The 17028-nt window shown below is 49.5% G+C and overlaps 5 protein-coding genes across 5 annotated transcripts; 3 read left to right on the forward strand and 2 right to left on the reverse strand.

Moving 5' to 3' along the window:
- Positions 1-328: 328 nt before the first annotated feature.
- Pdw03_8467 (Transcription initiation factor Rrn11) lies at positions 329-1624 on the reverse strand (the record flags this gene model as incomplete). Its single annotated transcript, XM_014678118.2, has 1 exon — positions 329-1624. One exon carries the CDS (start codon positions 1622-1624, stop codon positions 329-331), a length of 1296 nt encoding a protein of 431 aa, XP_014533604.2.
- A 767-nt stretch (positions 1625-2391) lies between these two features.
- Positions 2392-5021, forward strand: Pdw03_8468 (RING finger protein; the record flags this gene model as incomplete). Its single annotated transcript, XM_066101977.1, has 4 exons — positions 2392-3249; positions 3304-4500; positions 4560-4835; positions 4890-5021. 4 exons carry the CDS (start codon positions 2392-2394, stop codon positions 5019-5021), a joined length of 2463 nt encoding a protein of 820 aa, XP_065957060.1.
- A 784-nt stretch (positions 5022-5805) lies between these two features.
- Positions 5806-6560, forward strand: Pdw03_8469 (Phosphoribosylglycinamide formyltransferase, putative; the record flags this gene model as incomplete). Its single annotated transcript, XM_014678120.1, has 2 exons — positions 5806-6216; positions 6300-6560. 2 exons carry the CDS (start codon positions 5806-5808, stop codon positions 6558-6560), a joined length of 672 nt encoding a protein of 223 aa, XP_014533606.1.
- A 3374-nt stretch (positions 6561-9934) lies between these two features.
- On the forward strand, positions 9935-12154 carry Pdw03_8470 (Fungal transcriptional regulatory protein, N-terminal; the record flags this gene model as incomplete). The annotated part of the gene is made up of 3 exons (XM_014678122.2): positions 9935-10963; positions 11035-11831; positions 11911-12154. 3 exons carry the CDS (start codon positions 9935-9937, stop codon positions 12152-12154), a joined length of 2070 nt encoding a protein of 689 aa, XP_014533608.2.
- Positions 12155-13413: 1259 nt separating this feature from the next.
- On the reverse strand, positions 13414-16920 carry Pdw03_8471 (DEAD/DEAH box helicase, putative; the record flags this gene model as incomplete). Its single annotated transcript, XM_014678123.1, has 1 exon — positions 13414-16920. One exon carries the CDS (start codon positions 16918-16920, stop codon positions 13414-13416), a length of 3507 nt encoding a protein of 1168 aa, XP_014533609.1.
- Positions 16921-17028: the final 108 nt, after the last annotated feature.

Here is a 17028-nt window from a genome sequence, read left to right on the forward strand (position 1 = left end):
TCATTTCAAACGCCTTCAGGCCTCATCCACAGTTACTAGGGCTGCTACAACAGTATAGGGCATTCGAGCAGCATCATTCTCCCAGCAGAGATGTTAAAAAAACTTTGACCTACGAGCTTGCCTTAGTCGTGAATACCATGACCACATAAGGCCACATAAGCGAAAATTTTCACATGTCATGTCTTGTGCAACGAAATATTACTCACTATACTGGGCCAGAAAGGTTTGAGGTTACAAATAAGATGCAATTCTTTGGGGTATAATGTATTAAAAGTTTACAGGGGTATTCCCACAGCGAAGGACCTTCGAAATCATCTCAATTAGAACCTCACTTAGCAGAGTCATCATCAATATGGAGACTCTCCAGATTGTATGCGACACTCCTGCCTCGTTTCTTGGCCTTCTCGAAGAGCTCGATCGACCTTTGAACTTCAGCTGCTTTCTTTTCAGTTGCAAGCCTGTGCTCACGTCTCGCTGCAAGGGAGCCTGGGGTTTCATCCATGAGCATTCGATCGGGATCGTCGCTTTCTTCGAAGTCCGCCGGTATTGATAGTGCAGACAGTGACAGATCACCGATCCATAAACAAATCATGCCTCTGAGCTCCAGCAATTCAGGCGAGTCAGAGTATGGAGGAGACGCTAGGAGCTGGTCCATGCGCACAGCAATCTGCTGCGCCTGTTCTAGCTCCAATGCCCTGATTGCCGTGACGGCAGCATCTACCTTACTTTGTGACTTCCGACGGTGGGCGAATTCAGATTCTGAGTTGTCGTCCTCAGAAAATTCATCTGGCTCTTCTTCTTGGCGAAGAGCAAGATTTTTCCTAGTCGCCTTGCTTTCTTCCTGGGTGTTGTACACCCAAAGACCAAACATTGCAGGGTAGAAGTGCAAAGAGGAAATAGACTGTGGTGAAGATTTCGTAAATGGATGGTTGAGAATAAGACGTTCGTAATATTCTTTGGCTGCCGCAAAGCCCTTGGCAGTAAAATTTATGGGTGTGCTTTCCATCGCATTCGGCACCTTGGTGGTACCAGGACTGGCCGAGGTTTCCTGTTCGTCACGGCGCAACAAGATTTCAGCGCCAATGCCCCACCTTGCTTCGTTGCGGACATCCATTTGAAAGCCTCTGTAGTCTTCGCGCAAAATCAAGCCCCAAGCCCGTCCCGCTCGAATGTAATCACCTTGGAGCATACAACGATGTAAAATGGCTGTCAATGCACCCAGATGCTGGAAGCGAATGTTGCCTTGCTGGGCAGACTGAGGAGGGTAGATTGGAGGTGATAATGCCGCCAAGTCTTTGAGGTGGCGTGATGTAGTCTCTCTTCTGAGTTGCTCATACTTGTCTGCTTCATGTGGGAAATGACCTTTCGGCAATTCTTGATTGGACGGAAAACCGGCAATTCGGTACTGATGGGATTCATTCGGCGTCAATACTAAGGGAGGCCCAGCTGGCTCAGATTCCGTAGCCGATGCGATATCAGTTGTTTCGTTGCCATCTAGGTCACTTTCACTCCACCCCACACTCTTTTTGCGTTTTCGGCGGTCATATTGAGACACGCGAGAGGCAGGTGGCTGAAGCCAAGGTGGTAGTGGTAGAGAAAAAACCGAAGACGACGGCGCAGCCATATACTAGAGAGGGGGCGCATTCCATGCGCCGCCAAATAAGGTCGTACTAGAGCCTATGATTGCCCCAATTGATATTTGTGCATTTGTCAGAGAGACGGGTTGTGGAAGATGACGGAATGAATATCAGGTGCCTCAGGCACCCAAGTCGAAGCAAAGGAGGCAAACATCATCACTTATCGTCCTCTATCAATTGCTTGCTTTGACATGACTCCTGTACTTCTCCTTTTCCTTTTCCTCTAGTAACCCCTTTTCATTTTGCCCAGTGCTTTTTCACCTCCGCTTCGTGTCTGCCGGTCGCTGACTGTTCTTTTCTGAGCGTGGTTGCCATAGCTCTCCGAGATTCAAGGCTTGGCGGTTATACCACTCGGAGTGTGGGCTGTGCCTGGACTAGTCAGACAGTTTGAGACCTCTGGCCGCTGTTGATCGTGTTTGGCAAGGAAATTATCTTACGCGTTTTGTACCTGTTGCAAAAAACCCGGTAACCGCCAACTCCCTGTCCGCCCTCAACTCCTTTGTTCCAAAGGTCCGACACACACGGCTCCTTTAGAACCACACCTCCCGAGAATCAACTGCATCGACCCTGTCAGCTTGAGCAAGAACTCCACGCCTGCTTCATACATCACTTAGTTTCTTTTCCTTGTCATCTCCATCTCCTAGGTTCAATTCAAGATCGACACGATACCCGCTACTAGCCACATGGTCCTCGCGTGGCAATGAACAGTCGTTGACTCTCTCTGTATCACTTCAACGGTCACAACTCTGTTACTATGGGACAGTCCTCTTCCACGCAACGTCATCCATCCAACACTGGCTATCCGGCACACCTTGCACCCTTCTCGATTCAGCGTGGCCCTAATACAAGGGATGAAAACATGAATCATAGACAGGCGGCTGAACACAACGGAGAAGGTGAGTTGTCACCACGAGCGGGCATGAACACATACAACAGAAGCGACCAAGATATGTCATCCGACCGGCCAGGCCGATTTTCCACTGGGGGTTCACAACCCATGCGGAGTATTGAGGAGGAGAACGGGGCCGAGTACGAACTCCCAGCTCGCGAATACCGCACTGCAGCATTTGCTCGAATGGCCGCACGAAGACAATCGACTATGTCAAGGCTGGGTTCTAGGCTTCTTCCCAATTCAGTCATTCGTGGACTTCTCAGCAGTCAAGAAGAGACACCGGCGGAGGGACATGCACATCGTCATGGCCTAGTTCCTATGCCCAGCCCAAGATCCGAGACTGCTCACACTTCTGGTCGGTTTAGTGCGTTCAATTCACTCAGCTCCAGAGGAATTACTCGGCGCCGATCTGCTCATGCGCCGTATACTCTTCCACCCCGCGCGGAGTCTGCTGGAATTCCAGATGCACCAGCAACCCCGACATACACCGACTCTTCGTCCCAAATACCCGAGCCCACAAGAGCATCCTGGCGTCGCAGTGTTAGGCTACAACGCATGCGCCACTCAATTTCATCTCCCATTTCTCACATGTTCGGCCAACAACACTCAGAATTGCGGCCTGATGAAAGCCCAGAATATCAAATGTCAGATTCCTTGTTTGATGATAGGGCCATGGACACGCGAAGGGACTTTGGCGAACCGCCTCATGAGCTTGATTCGGTAGAACCAGCCATCCAGGCTGAGAGGCCCGCAACTGATTCATCTCCCTCCCAGCCGAGTCCTGCGTTGATGCGCCGATTGCCCGGTATTATTCGGGCGAGATCATCCAGAGTATTGCGACGAGAGGAGCAAACCCCTTTGTCAAGGGTTCTTCAGCTTGCCGCATCTGCAATTGCAGCTCAGTTATCTGGCACTACCGGTCCTGCGTTGCCTAATATACAGGCATTGGGCAACGATGGGTTGGATGGTTCTTTGGAGAATTTCATACAGAGTTTGCAGCACGCGACTTCTACACAGGCTCAACCGCCTGCCACAGGAGAGGGGCCGAACAATACTGGAAATGAAGCACCCTCACATCCTGTCAATTTCTTGCGTGTGTTCCGTTTTGCCAATTCAGGACCACCCACTGTCCCGGGCGCTTCAGGGCAGAGCGCAAATGGTGTCGGCGACCGTGGGACCGAAACTGATGGAATGGATGTTGATGAGCCTGCTGAAGGCGAAGGACGAACAGTTACTCTGGTTGTTGTTGGAGTTCGGTCCGTCCCGGCTGGAAATGGAGCTTATACTGAACAGCAACAGCCTGCAAGTCCGGGCCCCGGTCTAGACGCTCTACTCGGCCTACCGTTTTTGCCACCAAACACTATACCACGGCCCCAAGATGCCACTGGTGAATCGCCTCACCGGGGTGATATGCGATCCAGATTTCATCTTCCTCGGCAATCAGGCCATGCAGGACTACACGCCCCTGCCGGAGCTACAGAATTTCCACGCCCATCAGTTCCTAATCACTTTAGACGCATGTCTGATACCGGGCCCCGTGCGGCATTCCCGTCCTACCATTCTTCTGGTTTGTCTGAAAGCCCCCCGGGATTGCACCCGCCTCCATCAACTCCATCTGAACAGGGAGTGTCCGCGTTTTCTTCCGGCGATTCCACCCCTATCCGTAGACCGTCCTCTTCTTCAGCAATTGCTCCAGATACTCTACCCCACCTCCATGAAGGCCAGGCAATGCAACCGACGGCGGAGACTCTGGAAGAGCCTGTAACATTCAACACTGCTCGTCAGCGACGCCGAAGCGATTCTGAGTATGCTCGTCATCGAGCCCTCGGCTCTGGTGCTGTTCGACGCAATGGCATGGTTGAGCCTGATCCACCCCCACCAAGTGCAGGTCGCAGTTGGTTAATCTATGTTGTTGGAACCAACCTCTCTGAGAATCACCCGGCTTTGACAACACCAAGCCTTTTCACGGATGTAAGAATACCCCCTACTCGGCATTATCGGGAACCCGGTTGCTAATCCTTCTTCAACAGAACCCGACTTATGAGGATATGATCCTGCTTTCATCACTGTTGGGTCCAGCCAAACCTCCTGTCGCCTCTCAGACCGACGTCAACTCCGCCGGCGGAGTCTTCCGTCTTGTTGAGTATGCAGGCTCACTGGTGGCTGAAGCCGTGGAAGGCGCTGGCACCATTCACATCCAAGACGGAGAGCGCTGCCTGATCTGCTTGAGTGATTATGAGGTGGCCGAGGAAGTTCGAGAACTGGGTAAATGCAAACATGTCTTCCATAAAGACTGCATAGACCAGGTTTGTTACATCCTGTTCATTTCAATTTGTTTGATTGCTAACCGTATGTCGTAGTGGTTAACCACTGGGAGAAACTCTTGTCCTCTATGCCGAGGCCAAGGTGTCAACGAAACCCCCAGCAACGACTCCAACGCCGACAACCCGGCACCCAATCCTGGTTCTGCCCCAGATGGCACTGCCGTTTGATCTCTCCTCCTAGCAAGCATGGTCAAACCAGCCATGTGAGCAACTTCCAATTTTAACTTTTGAACTCTTCTCTCCTTTTAGCTTTAGCATGCAGCGTGTGCTTAGAATCTTTAACGACTGTTTTTACCCCACGGATATCCCCTTTGCATCCCATCTCTGTGCATCGACTTTAGGTGCTTTTATCATGTTGGGTTTGTCGAATATTTGCTCTCGGTCCCCAGAAACAAGGACCTCTCCTCCTGGATGATAACTCAGACTCACTGCCCCGAGAATTTTTGTCTTCGCGTCCATCAATTCTTGGTCTTGGTTTGTCCGGTGTGTTATCGTAGACCCTGGCTGGCCATGCTCGTGGCCCTATTCGGCCAGAAATCGCTTCACATAATGAACTATATGTTCAAACACCAATTCAATATGTAATCAGCCTTGGATGCTTTTGCTTTTATATTGATTCCCGTTGATATTCCCCCGTATACATACCTCGTAGAAGTAGTATCTCATCTATAGTCGGGGCCTGTTGCCCCGCGGCTGAATTAGGTAATCCAAAAAAAATCGCCGAACTCCATTCCCCGCGGACTGGCTTGCGACAGCGATCTTGTGCTATTTCTGTCATTCTCCAAGGCTTTGAGAGTAGCATCTACATTTTCTCTCTTGTCAGCAGTACTCAATTCACCTCACCATAACCGAAAAAGGGTTCAACCGTGCACTTTTACCCTTTCAACCTCCGAAGTCTACAAATTCACGAAAACCCCCACCATCCCCCCACCAAAGACACCTACAATCCACTATGGGCTCCCCAACTCGCATCACAGTCCTTATATCCGGCAATGGCTCAAACCTGCAAGCCGTGATTGATAAAGTGGCTGCGGGTCAAATAAATGCAACAATCGTCCGCGTTATCTCCAACCGCAAGACTGCATTCGGCCTCGAGCGCGCAAGCAAGGCTAACATCCCAACCGAATACCACAACCTCGTCAAGTACAAGAAACAGCACCCCGCGACACCGGAAGGCGTTCAGCTTGCGCGCGAGGAATACGATGCTGAGCTCGCGAGGCTGATCCTTGCCGACGCGCCGGAACTTGTCGTTTGTCTCGGCTTCATGCACATTCTCTCACCGCAGTTCTTGGAGCCTCTGGAAGCTGCTAAGACGAGAATCATTAACTTGCACCCCGCGCTGCCAGGGGCGTTTAATGGCGTTGTAAGTAACAGAGCTTTTTTGGGGGGGATTGGACCTTGTTAGCTGTGGCGATTTGCTGATTCCTTCCTTTTTCTGTTCATTAGAATGCGATTGGTCGTGCTCATGCTGCGTGGCTGGCGGGTCAGATTGACAAGACTGGTGTTATGATGCACGATGTCATTTCTGAAGTGGACATGGGGACACCAATTCTGGTCCGGGAGATCCCGTTCCGGAAGGGCCAGGATGAGAACCTCGAGACCTTTGAAACTCGAGTCCATGAGACCGAGTGGGGAATTGTTGTTGAAGGAGTGGATAAAGTGGTGAACGAGTTGATTGCCCAGAAACAAAAAGCCTCAAGTGCATAAATATTCCTTTGTCTTGGATGACATTACTCCGCAAAGTGGATGAAGGGATGCCGCGATTATCGATCTGCGTTTAGTTTGAACACAGATCGACCCAGGACTACCTATCCCGAATGATGCCATCATTGGGGCTGTTGACGATTTATGACTATCTATTCCGTATATCTTGTATGATTGCTGAAAAACAAAAGACGCAAGTGATCAATGTTGCATACCAATTTGAAGGTCAGAGCCGACCAGACCAAGATTTCCGCCACGAAGCCAAGAACCTGCCGAAACCACCGGTCCCACATATAGACAGACATACTTTGTACCCATGTGGGCAATCAAATCGGTTTTGTGGTTTTTTGATTGTGAAACTGAGCCATGGAGTATCCTAAACTAATTGGGCCAGCAAGTAAATCTCCTTGATAATCAACAGGGATGCGAAATTTCAACCCTTTAACCGGTCGGATTCTGGCAGGCCTGCATGGCGGAGTTGGCTGCATCTTAGCCCTCCAGTGTGGACACCACAGTCTGACTGTATCTTCCCCCTGCGCTTCTCTAGCACTCATTCGGGGGCACGCGACATATATGCTTTTATATACCCGTACATGCACGAACCTCCCCATATTTGCAATGTAGGACGGGTCAAAAACCGCTGTCCATGTAGGAATCTAGAGCTTCAGAAGGTGGGGGGGGGGAATCATAGTTAAAGAGGAAAGTTAGGTCCATGCAATGCCACCAAAATGAGAAAGTGGACCAACGGAAGCGTTGCAAAAGCTAGCCTTTGGACCTGTGATCGTGGCGCCAACGTGATAGATTAAAGCAAATTCCCAACGTCTTGGTTCTCTGATTGCTCCATTCCCCTTCGGACATTAGGCTTGATAGTGGACTATGTGGGTTGCTTTTGGCCCCCGAATTCACAGTCGTTAACTCCATGAGAGATCGGGTGACTAGCATGTCCACTTTGGGCACGAACTGTGCGCTTTCCTGTTCAAGTTTGAAAGGTCTAACGGCGATTCTTTGCTTAGTTCTTGCGTTTTATAGACCATGATAGCTGCGCCCTCTTTGCATAGTGTATACCTTATACAAACATGCAGCACCATTCCAAAGTAAGATAATACTCATTGCTTCCCTTGATGCTCTTTTACACTAACTTTCGGGGGTTTGTGCCCCGATTGCCGAAAATGCCATAGGACTTTTGATCTGGATACGTCCTGATTCCAGCCACTTTATCTCCAATCAAGTTAGTGTACACTCCAAATCCAGGATTCTAAAAAAAAAAAACGAAAATTACAAAATGCAATGCAATGTAATGCAATGCAATGTGAGTCCTTCGTACTTTTTAGCCCGCCATGATAGCCAATAGAGAGCTAGAAAGCTCCCGGTCGATACCTCTCTTTGCACGTTCCCACCAGAAGAAAGAAACTTTTGTTCGTGGCGCACTATATAAAACCGATTGTACATTTCAATTCGACCAAAACGACCAATGGGGTGAGAAAACGGAGAAAAAGGTTGATTGTGTATACTCCAGTTTCATGTTCAGCGCACGCATCTTGCAAATCACAAATCTGATTTCTACCGAGTCCACTAGAGAACTGCCCTTTGTTGCCTGCTTATCTCACTGACAGGCAGTGACCTTGGAACCTTGTACGGAGTACTCCGTAGCTTTCAAAAATGGACCACATGAGATACAGTGGCAAGTGGGCTGGTGGGTGCATGAACTTCTGCCAGGATCTATGGCCGATCCACACCGATTTCGCAGGGATTTCGCAGGGATTTCACTTGAACCAGCTTGATGCATGATGTACAATGCTTCATACATGGCAGATGGACGTGTAAAACCAAAGCCGAAAGAAAAGGCCAAAAAAGAAATTCTGCCCCAGGGCTGTCAGTTGTACTCACATGGGTCTTGTCATGGAGCTGGTCCACTAGCGTTGTCTTGGCTCGGATTATATATCTCACCCACATGAAGAGACGAAATGCTCGTGCACGGTCGGGACATGTAGTATGAGATAAATATGGCCAGAGCTTTGGAACCTTGAAAGATGCTTCGGGATCATCAGGGTATCCTTTTTGGGTCATTTGATGGGATTTTAATCTACAATGTGAATTTCTAGCGAATTCCCACCCCCCTTTTAAACTATTCTGGTAAGCCCAACTAGGGATCATCTTCTCCTGGGACGACGGAGCTTCCAACTGAATTTAGCTGTTCTACATATTGCAACTTGGTCCAGGGCTTCGAAGAGCGGTAGTGTTTTATTTTCGATCTATCAGGCCCACCTTCTCTGTCAACCCATCGTCGATCAGGCGCAGTGCTGATCGAAAACCACCGGACATATCTCAGCCCCTCGCATTGGGAACTCAGAAAGGGGCCGGCAAGGGGGCAACATTTTACAGCTGCATTTTGTGATGATGTTACGGAGTACTTTGACTGGAACCACTTTAAAGAATAAATTCCAACCCCCCCCCCCCCCAAAATCTACCAGTATCACTAGCTCATTTTGAGAAGTATAAACCGAAAATGGCCCGGGGAACCGGGACTGATAGACGCTAACATGCGTCTCTGCAGAGGATGGCCAAGCCCTAAGACCAGAACAATTACTTGAATTTATCCCTGTGGCTTGGGATCGTTGTCATCATCTCCCCCCTTTTTCTTTTTCTTTTTCTTTTCTTTGCTTTTTCTTTGCTTTTTCTTTGCTTTCTTTGTCAATTTTTTGATACATCGCAACCTATTTCGTGAGGTTTTCAGTAGGAAGTTCAGTTCCTGACCTTCGTTGAAGAGGGAGCTACAGTAGTAATGATGGACAAAGTATGGAGTATGGAGTGGTCCGTCCAATATAGGTTATACTTAGAAGGAAATGTCATTTGGGATGCCTAGGTCCAGGGGAATTAGAATCATTAGAATAGTGAAAGGGGAAAAAAAAAATATGGTATTCTGTGTATAGCCTAAAAGGGCAATACCTACTACAAGACCGACATGTCCAAAGAGATGTTGAATTTAACCGATTGGAGCTGTTCCATATGTTTCAGATCCTACTCTCTGTCGAAGTCCAAATAGCGTTGTACTTACACATAGTATTGGATACAGGACGCAGATCACACTTTAGCTTCTATTTGAAGGCTGGACGCTATTGAACTCGTCCGAAGTGGTCGTCTTTATAGCCAAATCATCTATTTTCTCCTTCCTTTTGATCTCGGCACGTACCTATTTCCAATAGTTTGGGTCATTTTGTACATTCAACCTCCACCGACCTCACCTCTCCTCTTTGAAATCTCTTTGATACTTATGATGACGACTCAATATTGTTCAGTCGTTGGATGGAGTTAAAGATACCAAGAAGGGAATCAAGGGAATTGACGGGACTTTGGATGGGTTTTGCCACATCGTGGCAATGACGCAATCACATCAATCACCCCAGACGGCCATGTCGGGCCTTCTGAACTCGATCAGACAGGATTCGAGCTCATCGTCGTATTCGTTTTTTGGGCCGAAAAGGTATCCCGAAAGTGTTGCATTCTGGCACGATCCCTCCGCAGCACAGACGATCAAAGGGCCCCCAAAACAAGCTCTATTCCAGCCTCCCCCGGATCAGAAAAAGCATAAGCGCACCCGGAGTGGCTGCTTTACCTGCCGTTCGCGCCGGATCAAGTGTGATGAGAACCATCCACTCTGTGAACGGTGTAGAAAAGGGGGCCGCGATTGTGTCTACCCGTCACCCACCGCATCCTCCAAGGCTAGCTCACACACTACAGCTAAGTCGCGCACTAGTCGCCCGCAGTCTCGTGGCAGCGACTCATCTGCGAAGGTAGGCCCTGGGATTCTGAGCCCATTGCAGCCCATCATCGATGAAGAGGAGCCCGACAGCGCCGTATCCGAATCCCGATCGTCGCCAGCAAGCACGACTGCTACATCACAACCGGACTCGCGTAATAGTCAAAGCGTACAATTTCTTCGGAAGCACAATGCCAGAGCCACGTCTGACGCTAGTGCTTACATGAAAGAACAGAGTAGTTCGCCGTCCACTGAATCGCCGCGCCTCGAGTCGTTGAGCGTGCGCTCGGGCAGCCTGGGACATTCCACAGCAGAATTGCTCAACAATGCGCGCCTACCGGACGATGTACGATTTTATTTAAATTTCCACCATGATTTTATAACTCCTCCATATTTCTTCTTGAGACAGCATTCCTCCAATTTCCTCCACCACAGCCTTATCGAACTTGCCTTGCAGTATGAGCCTCTCCTTTATGCGCTGGTGGGCTTTTCGGCCTACCATCATTGTTTACACAGCCCCGAGGGGAAGCTCTATACATTTTTGAAATACTACAACAAAACCTTGGTTCTTCTCCGGAAATCTTTGGGTTCTGGAGAGGAGCACAGTGAGGCTACATTGTGCACTGTCCTTGTCCTGACAACATTTGAGGTATGTTGCTCCTACCCTCCCATGACCACTGTACCGACTCTATTTTTTTTTAACTTTTGGTGCATTTATAGGAATACATAGGCGACTGGATGAACTTGATCGATCACCACCAGGCGGCACACACATTTGTGCTAGAGCTAATCACACCCGAATCCGCCAACGTGAACGAGCTACATACCAACATCTTCTTATGGTACTCGCGCTTCGATGTGGTCGTGGGGATTTTGGCCGGCACTGAAACAGTCCTCGGTCGACACTGGTATCTTGCAAAGGAGCATTATGATGCTGAGCAAGCCGCTATCTATCCGGATGATCCATCCAAACAACTCGCCCTGGTAGCATCAATCAACCGACGCTTTGGCTTGGATATGGCTTCTCTTTATGCAAAGTTATCTCGCGGCATGATATCAATGGAACAATTCGCCATTCAGAACGAACATCTGGGCCAATGGCTTGAGCAGGCCAAGACGATTCTCAGGACATTTGATGATTACGAATACAAAGTCCAGTACTACCCACAAAAGCAGCCCTTGACCGAAGATGATGTTGTCGATCCATACGTACCAGGAATCTTGCATCGAGGACCCTTGTGGGATATCAATTACGCTTGGATCGACATTCTCGCCACCGAGACAATGTACAAGTTCCAAACCATGCAAGTCCTGCAGCAGCCTTTGCTCCAAAATTTGCAAGACTTGGCCAAGGAGCAGTGTCGCCTGATTGAGACAATGATACGGTGGCCTCACAAAGAAAACGGATATTGCATCAATTTTAAAAACAGCCTTGGCATGTTGGGCATGTTTCTTCCTAGGGAGCATAAGTATCAAATGTGGGCCCGCCGCACATTGGCGTTGTTAGAGCAACATGGGTAAGTTTCTACCGGCGGATCTGCGTTTCAGGTTTATTTGATCAAGAGCAAAGCTAACCTGGAGCTACTGTGCGAATAGGTACATCATCGCCCCTAGTTTCCGCACTGGGCTTGCTACCATCTGGCAAGTCCCAGAGGTTAACCATTGGTGGCTCCCTAATGACGAAGGGTATACAAGCATTATCCGCGAAATTCGCTCCTTGTCCGATGACCGCTCATCGCAGGTACGCGATGAGAAGCACGAGACTGTTCGTGATATGAAATCTATGTTCGGGAGCTTGAATCTGGATGAAAACGACGACAAGAACCCTCCATTTCTATAGTGGACTGCAGTGAATGGGCAGGGGGAGTTATCTTTGTATCACCATCCAATCCTCGAGTTTCCATGGTCTTTTAAGTAAGGCCTCCGCTTCATTCTTAGCATCTCACTCCCGACCCCGCCAACACTCAGGCAGCCACTTTCACTTACATCCTGCGACTGGACGACATTAATATCACGTTCGACTGAAGACCTTTCTACTGGACATCGAATGATGCCTTCACCCTTTGCTCTGCTCTTTCCATCTTCTCGCGGCTTCTTTTCGCCTTCTCTTGAATGGTCATAAGTATAACGATGTCTTATTTGAGCGCTCCCCATCACTAGCATATACGCATCCTTCTTTGCCCTTTCTACCTTGTCATACCATTATCTTCCCTTTCTCCTGAAACCCGAAAACGTCTTTCTCCGTCATGACCTGATGTACAACAATTATACCCAACTTCCTTTGGGATCATTAACTGATCCCGTTCATGATACCTTATCTATACGTCCACATTCCCTAAGGGCAGGTTTTCTTTTCTTACATGGGTGGAACATCAAGCCCCGAATCACTCATTTAAAAGGTCTTCCAAGGTTTGACAGACTCCGCACTGGCATGATGAGGCTTTAAGGGTGTTATAGATCGCTGCCTGCCTCGGAACTCCAAAGTGCGGTGGACACTTTGGTCTAGCAGTTTGATAGTCTGCAGTGTCTCCATGATCTCTCAAACCACTTTCCTTGGTGTTTGTCTGCCTTCCGTTCGTCCCGGAACCGGCATGCTGTTCTGATCGCCGGTTAATCCGGGCGATGGCTTTTTATTTACCTCAAACCAGAAATGGAATTTTGTCTACCCTCTTTGTGTTGCACACTTCTTTTTCATCCTCTCTATGTATAAACCCTCTTTTTTTTGGCGAAGCAATGTTCTGATACGGTCACGGGCCTAGGTGCCTAGTTGGCCAGGCCCCTCCTAGCTAACCAACTATTTAGGTAGTTGTTTCCTATCTCAGAGTCAAGAATGAACTCTTATTCTCTTCTCTTTGCTCCCTAGCAGCCAGAGAACAAGGCTCAACCCCTATATTCTCCTGTATTGAGTCTATGTCTATAGAACATTTGGGCCTAGTCAGCGGATATTAGTTGTACACATACAGGCGGTCTGCTTCCCTTAAGACATGGAGACCCAACGTCCCACAGGTGCACCGGGTTACACTTGGACAGCAAAATTCATGAATGGGCACGACTTAGTAGCTACCCATCCATACAGTAGTAGTATAGATGTAGTACCTATCAACGACCAATCCGACATCCAGCTTTCCACGGCACCTCCTCGGCCTTCACAACAGTCTCTACCCCACCAGCCAGCTCCCCAGCACCTCCAACTCCAAGATCATCCCCCTCCACATCCTCCCCCCACGGTAAAGCATCAACATCAACCTCCCACCCCAGCAGACAACGTAGTATAGCCCCTGCACCAGCCTTGCTCATAACAACGTTCATGTCCTTACATCTTTCATCACAAACACACTCCACGCAGCCCTGTGGCGAACGACAAGAACAAGACTCGATGCGTGCAACCGCCCGCCGAAGAAGCAACCCAATAAACTCAAATGCCTTGCTGGCAATACCGGAACCACACGGTCCGCCCTTTGCATCGTAGAAGGTAAGCCGAGCAGGTCTCTGCCGTGAAGGCGGTTTAAGTTTCTCCTCAAATTCACTGGGTACGTTCGCGCGACGCAGCGGTCGGCCAAGCTCTTTTTTCGCGACTTTGCATTCTGTGCGGACGTCACCGGGTGATGAGACGACGAAGGAGGGCAGGAGAGATAGAACAGCATGTTCAGCGGCGTGGATTGCCGCAGCTACGTTGAGACGGTGCGATTGCAGGATGTCGATAGCGCGCGTTGGGACATCGAGCCACATACCCCTGGCAAGCCGGTCGATTGGCGGGTTATCGACGGCGACGGCGTCGAGGACGCGGCCGCGTTTGTCGATTTTGAAAAAGCCGTAGACTACGGCGTGTATTTGAATTGCGCCGAAGAAGGCGCGTGAGGCGGAAGGGTCGTTGCTGACTAGTCGCATTGCCTCGGTTTCGATGGGGTCGATGTCAGTGAAGTCGCGTTGCATGGTGTTCCAGTCGACGTGCACGCGGACGACGCGCGCTAGGAAGGATTCCGTGTTGAGTTCTTTGACGAGGTATGTTGTGCCTTGGTGGAGGAAAATCCCGCCTTCGTAGATTGTGAACAAGGCGCGCGAGACCTCGATTTCTTCGAGAACTATGTTGCGGTTGTTGGTTGTGTCTATCACGGCGAAGTGTTGTTCTTCCGTGTCGCGGATTGAGACGCTGCGGGAGGGCTGCGGGCGGAAGCGTGGGTGGCAGTGGTAGAAGCCAAGTGGATCTTTGGTGAGGCGGGTTGGAGCCAGGGCAAGTAGCTGTTGCCCGAAGTAGATGCTGTCTTCTTCGGGGCGGATAGGCATCTCGAATGCCGCACATTGGACGTGGCCTTCGAGGATGAGCTCATTGGATAGATCGATCTGCAGCTCGCAATTTGGCCGTGTGAATATCTCGTTGGGATTCTGCATGTAGTGTTGGTCAGTTGGGTATCTGTCCCCGACCAGGACGGAAAGAGAGTCCTTGTTACGTCGTCCAGCGCGACCGCTTTGTTGGCGTAGATTGGAGATCGAGTATGGGAATCCCATAGTGATTACTGCATCCAGGGATCCAATATCAACGCCCAGTTCCAGAGCATTGGTAGCCACGATTCCCATCAACTTTCCCTCGAACATTTCCTTTTCGATTTGGCGTCGATCTTGAGGGCTATACCCGCCTCGATAACCCATCACTAGGTTGCCGATTTCGGTTCGCCCGAGTCTTTCAAACTCGGCGCGCACGCCTTGTAATAGAATCTCACAGAGCTTTCTGATTCGGCAGAAAGCAATGACTCTCACGCCTTTAAGGATGAGCTGGCAAAACAACCTCGCAGTTTCAGTGACAATGTCAGCGCGCCCAGAGCGAGGATCTTTAGGATCTTTGAATGGCGTGTTCCAGCAAACAAACTCCTTGCGACCAGAGGGAGATCCATCGAAATCGACGAGTTTCACATCCTGCACCCCGAAGACAGACTTCATGTGATCCTCTGGGTTTGCTACAGTAGCAGAGCAAGATATGAATTTAACATGACGATTGCCCACCGCAGCACAGATCCTGCGAAGACGGCGCATGATAAAAGCGACGTGAGACCCAAATAGGCCGTTGTAGACGTGCAGTTCGTCGACAACAACGAACTTCAGATTCTTCAAAAAGGTACGCCAGGTACTCTCCTGCGGTAGAATGGTGACATGAAGCATGTCGGGATTGGTGAAAATGATCCGCGCCTCATCACGAATCACGTTCCGGCTCCCCATTGGCGTGTCCCCATCAAAGGTTTCTACCATTGTGTGTTGCAGCCCGTTCATATACTGAAGCAGATCCATCATGCTGCGGCGCTGATCTTGTGCCAGAGCCTTAGTGGGGAAGATATACATCCCCCTGCTCTCCGGATCCTTTTCGAGCTCATGCAGCATGGGGACTTGATAGATGAGGGATTTTCCCGAGCTCGTCGACGTCGACACAATCACATTATGACCGTCGTATAGGTGGTTAATTGCCTCTGTTTGATGAGCATACATTTGGGTGATTCCTTTTGTGTTATACAGAGCATTGACAAGGTCCTGCGAGAGTGGGAATGTCAAATCTCCGTAAACAGGAGACTGGGCTTCGAATACTCGATGGCCTTCTGGCACAATCTGCGCATGATACCAATCCATCTCCCGAATCTCTGCAATTATTTCATCAATAGACTTTCGCTCCTTGGGGATCGTCGTTGGCAGCTTCACCGCAAGAACGGTATTTGTCCCACTGCTTGGAGGGGTGGGCAGAAAATCATTCTTCTCCTGTTCAAGAGCATCCACTGGATCAGTATTTTTGTCTTCGCATTGAACCAAAAAATCATTCAAAGCGTCTGAGAACTTGGCATTTCGTTTTTCAATCAAACCCAGCATCTGCTTTTGGCTGTAGACGGGCATTTTCATGTCCTCATCTTTCATGCGACGTATAGATTTCATAGGTTCCCCAGTCTTCGGGTTCAGGACTTCCCGTTTCAGATCGCCGTCTATAAACTCAAACAGCAGAGCTTGCTTTGTGTCGTCTAGATCGCCACTTCTGGCGTCTTCGGCCATGTCCATGTCTGCCGTAAATGCGAGACTGGATCGCTTGTGCAACCCATACTGAGTTATCTCTTCATCGCCAACAGTCATTACTTCCAACTTGGCTTCGTCCACATATTCGAAGCGGACCGCCCCGGGTATTATGACTTTCACACGTGCGACATCCTCAACAGTGAGTTCTCGTCCTTGACCAAGTTGGGCCTGTACTGCCTTTTTAATGTTTTCAAATGTGGTGGCAAAGTGTTTTCGCGTGCAGCAAAATGTATAGACGAGATTCAAGGCGCGATGGGTTTGCGAGAGACGCTTGAAAGCATCTGGCAATGGCGCAGATGGGGTTCGTTTCGCGGGCTTCAGCCGCTTCGAGGGAAATTTCTTCCCTTTGCCCGTTTTTTTGGCGGCCGTAGTTCTGGTAGACCCGCCTATGTGCACATTTGGTTCATTGGGGGGAGGATCGGCCGTGGCCGAGGGAGCAGAGTCTTGGGGCGACGCGTTCAAGGGTGAAGGCACATTGGACTCGAAGCCGCAATCGCTGGCATGAGTTCGTTGCCGTTTTAACGATGATTTTTTCAGAGGTATCGATAAGGAGCCCGACATGTCGAAGCTCCATAATGCTCTTTGTTGCAGTTGAAGTCGATATAGGTCCTAAGTTGACGGGAAACGCGAGGTCACGTGTGCCAATATCACCTAAATTGGCTATGCGTT

The sequence above is a fragment of the Penicillium digitatum genome, chromosome 3, assembly GCF_016767815.1.
Source record: "Penicillium digitatum chromosome 3, complete sequence".
Classification (NCBI taxonomy): Eukaryota; Fungi; Ascomycota; class Eurotiomycetes; order Eurotiales; family Aspergillaceae; genus Penicillium; species Penicillium digitatum.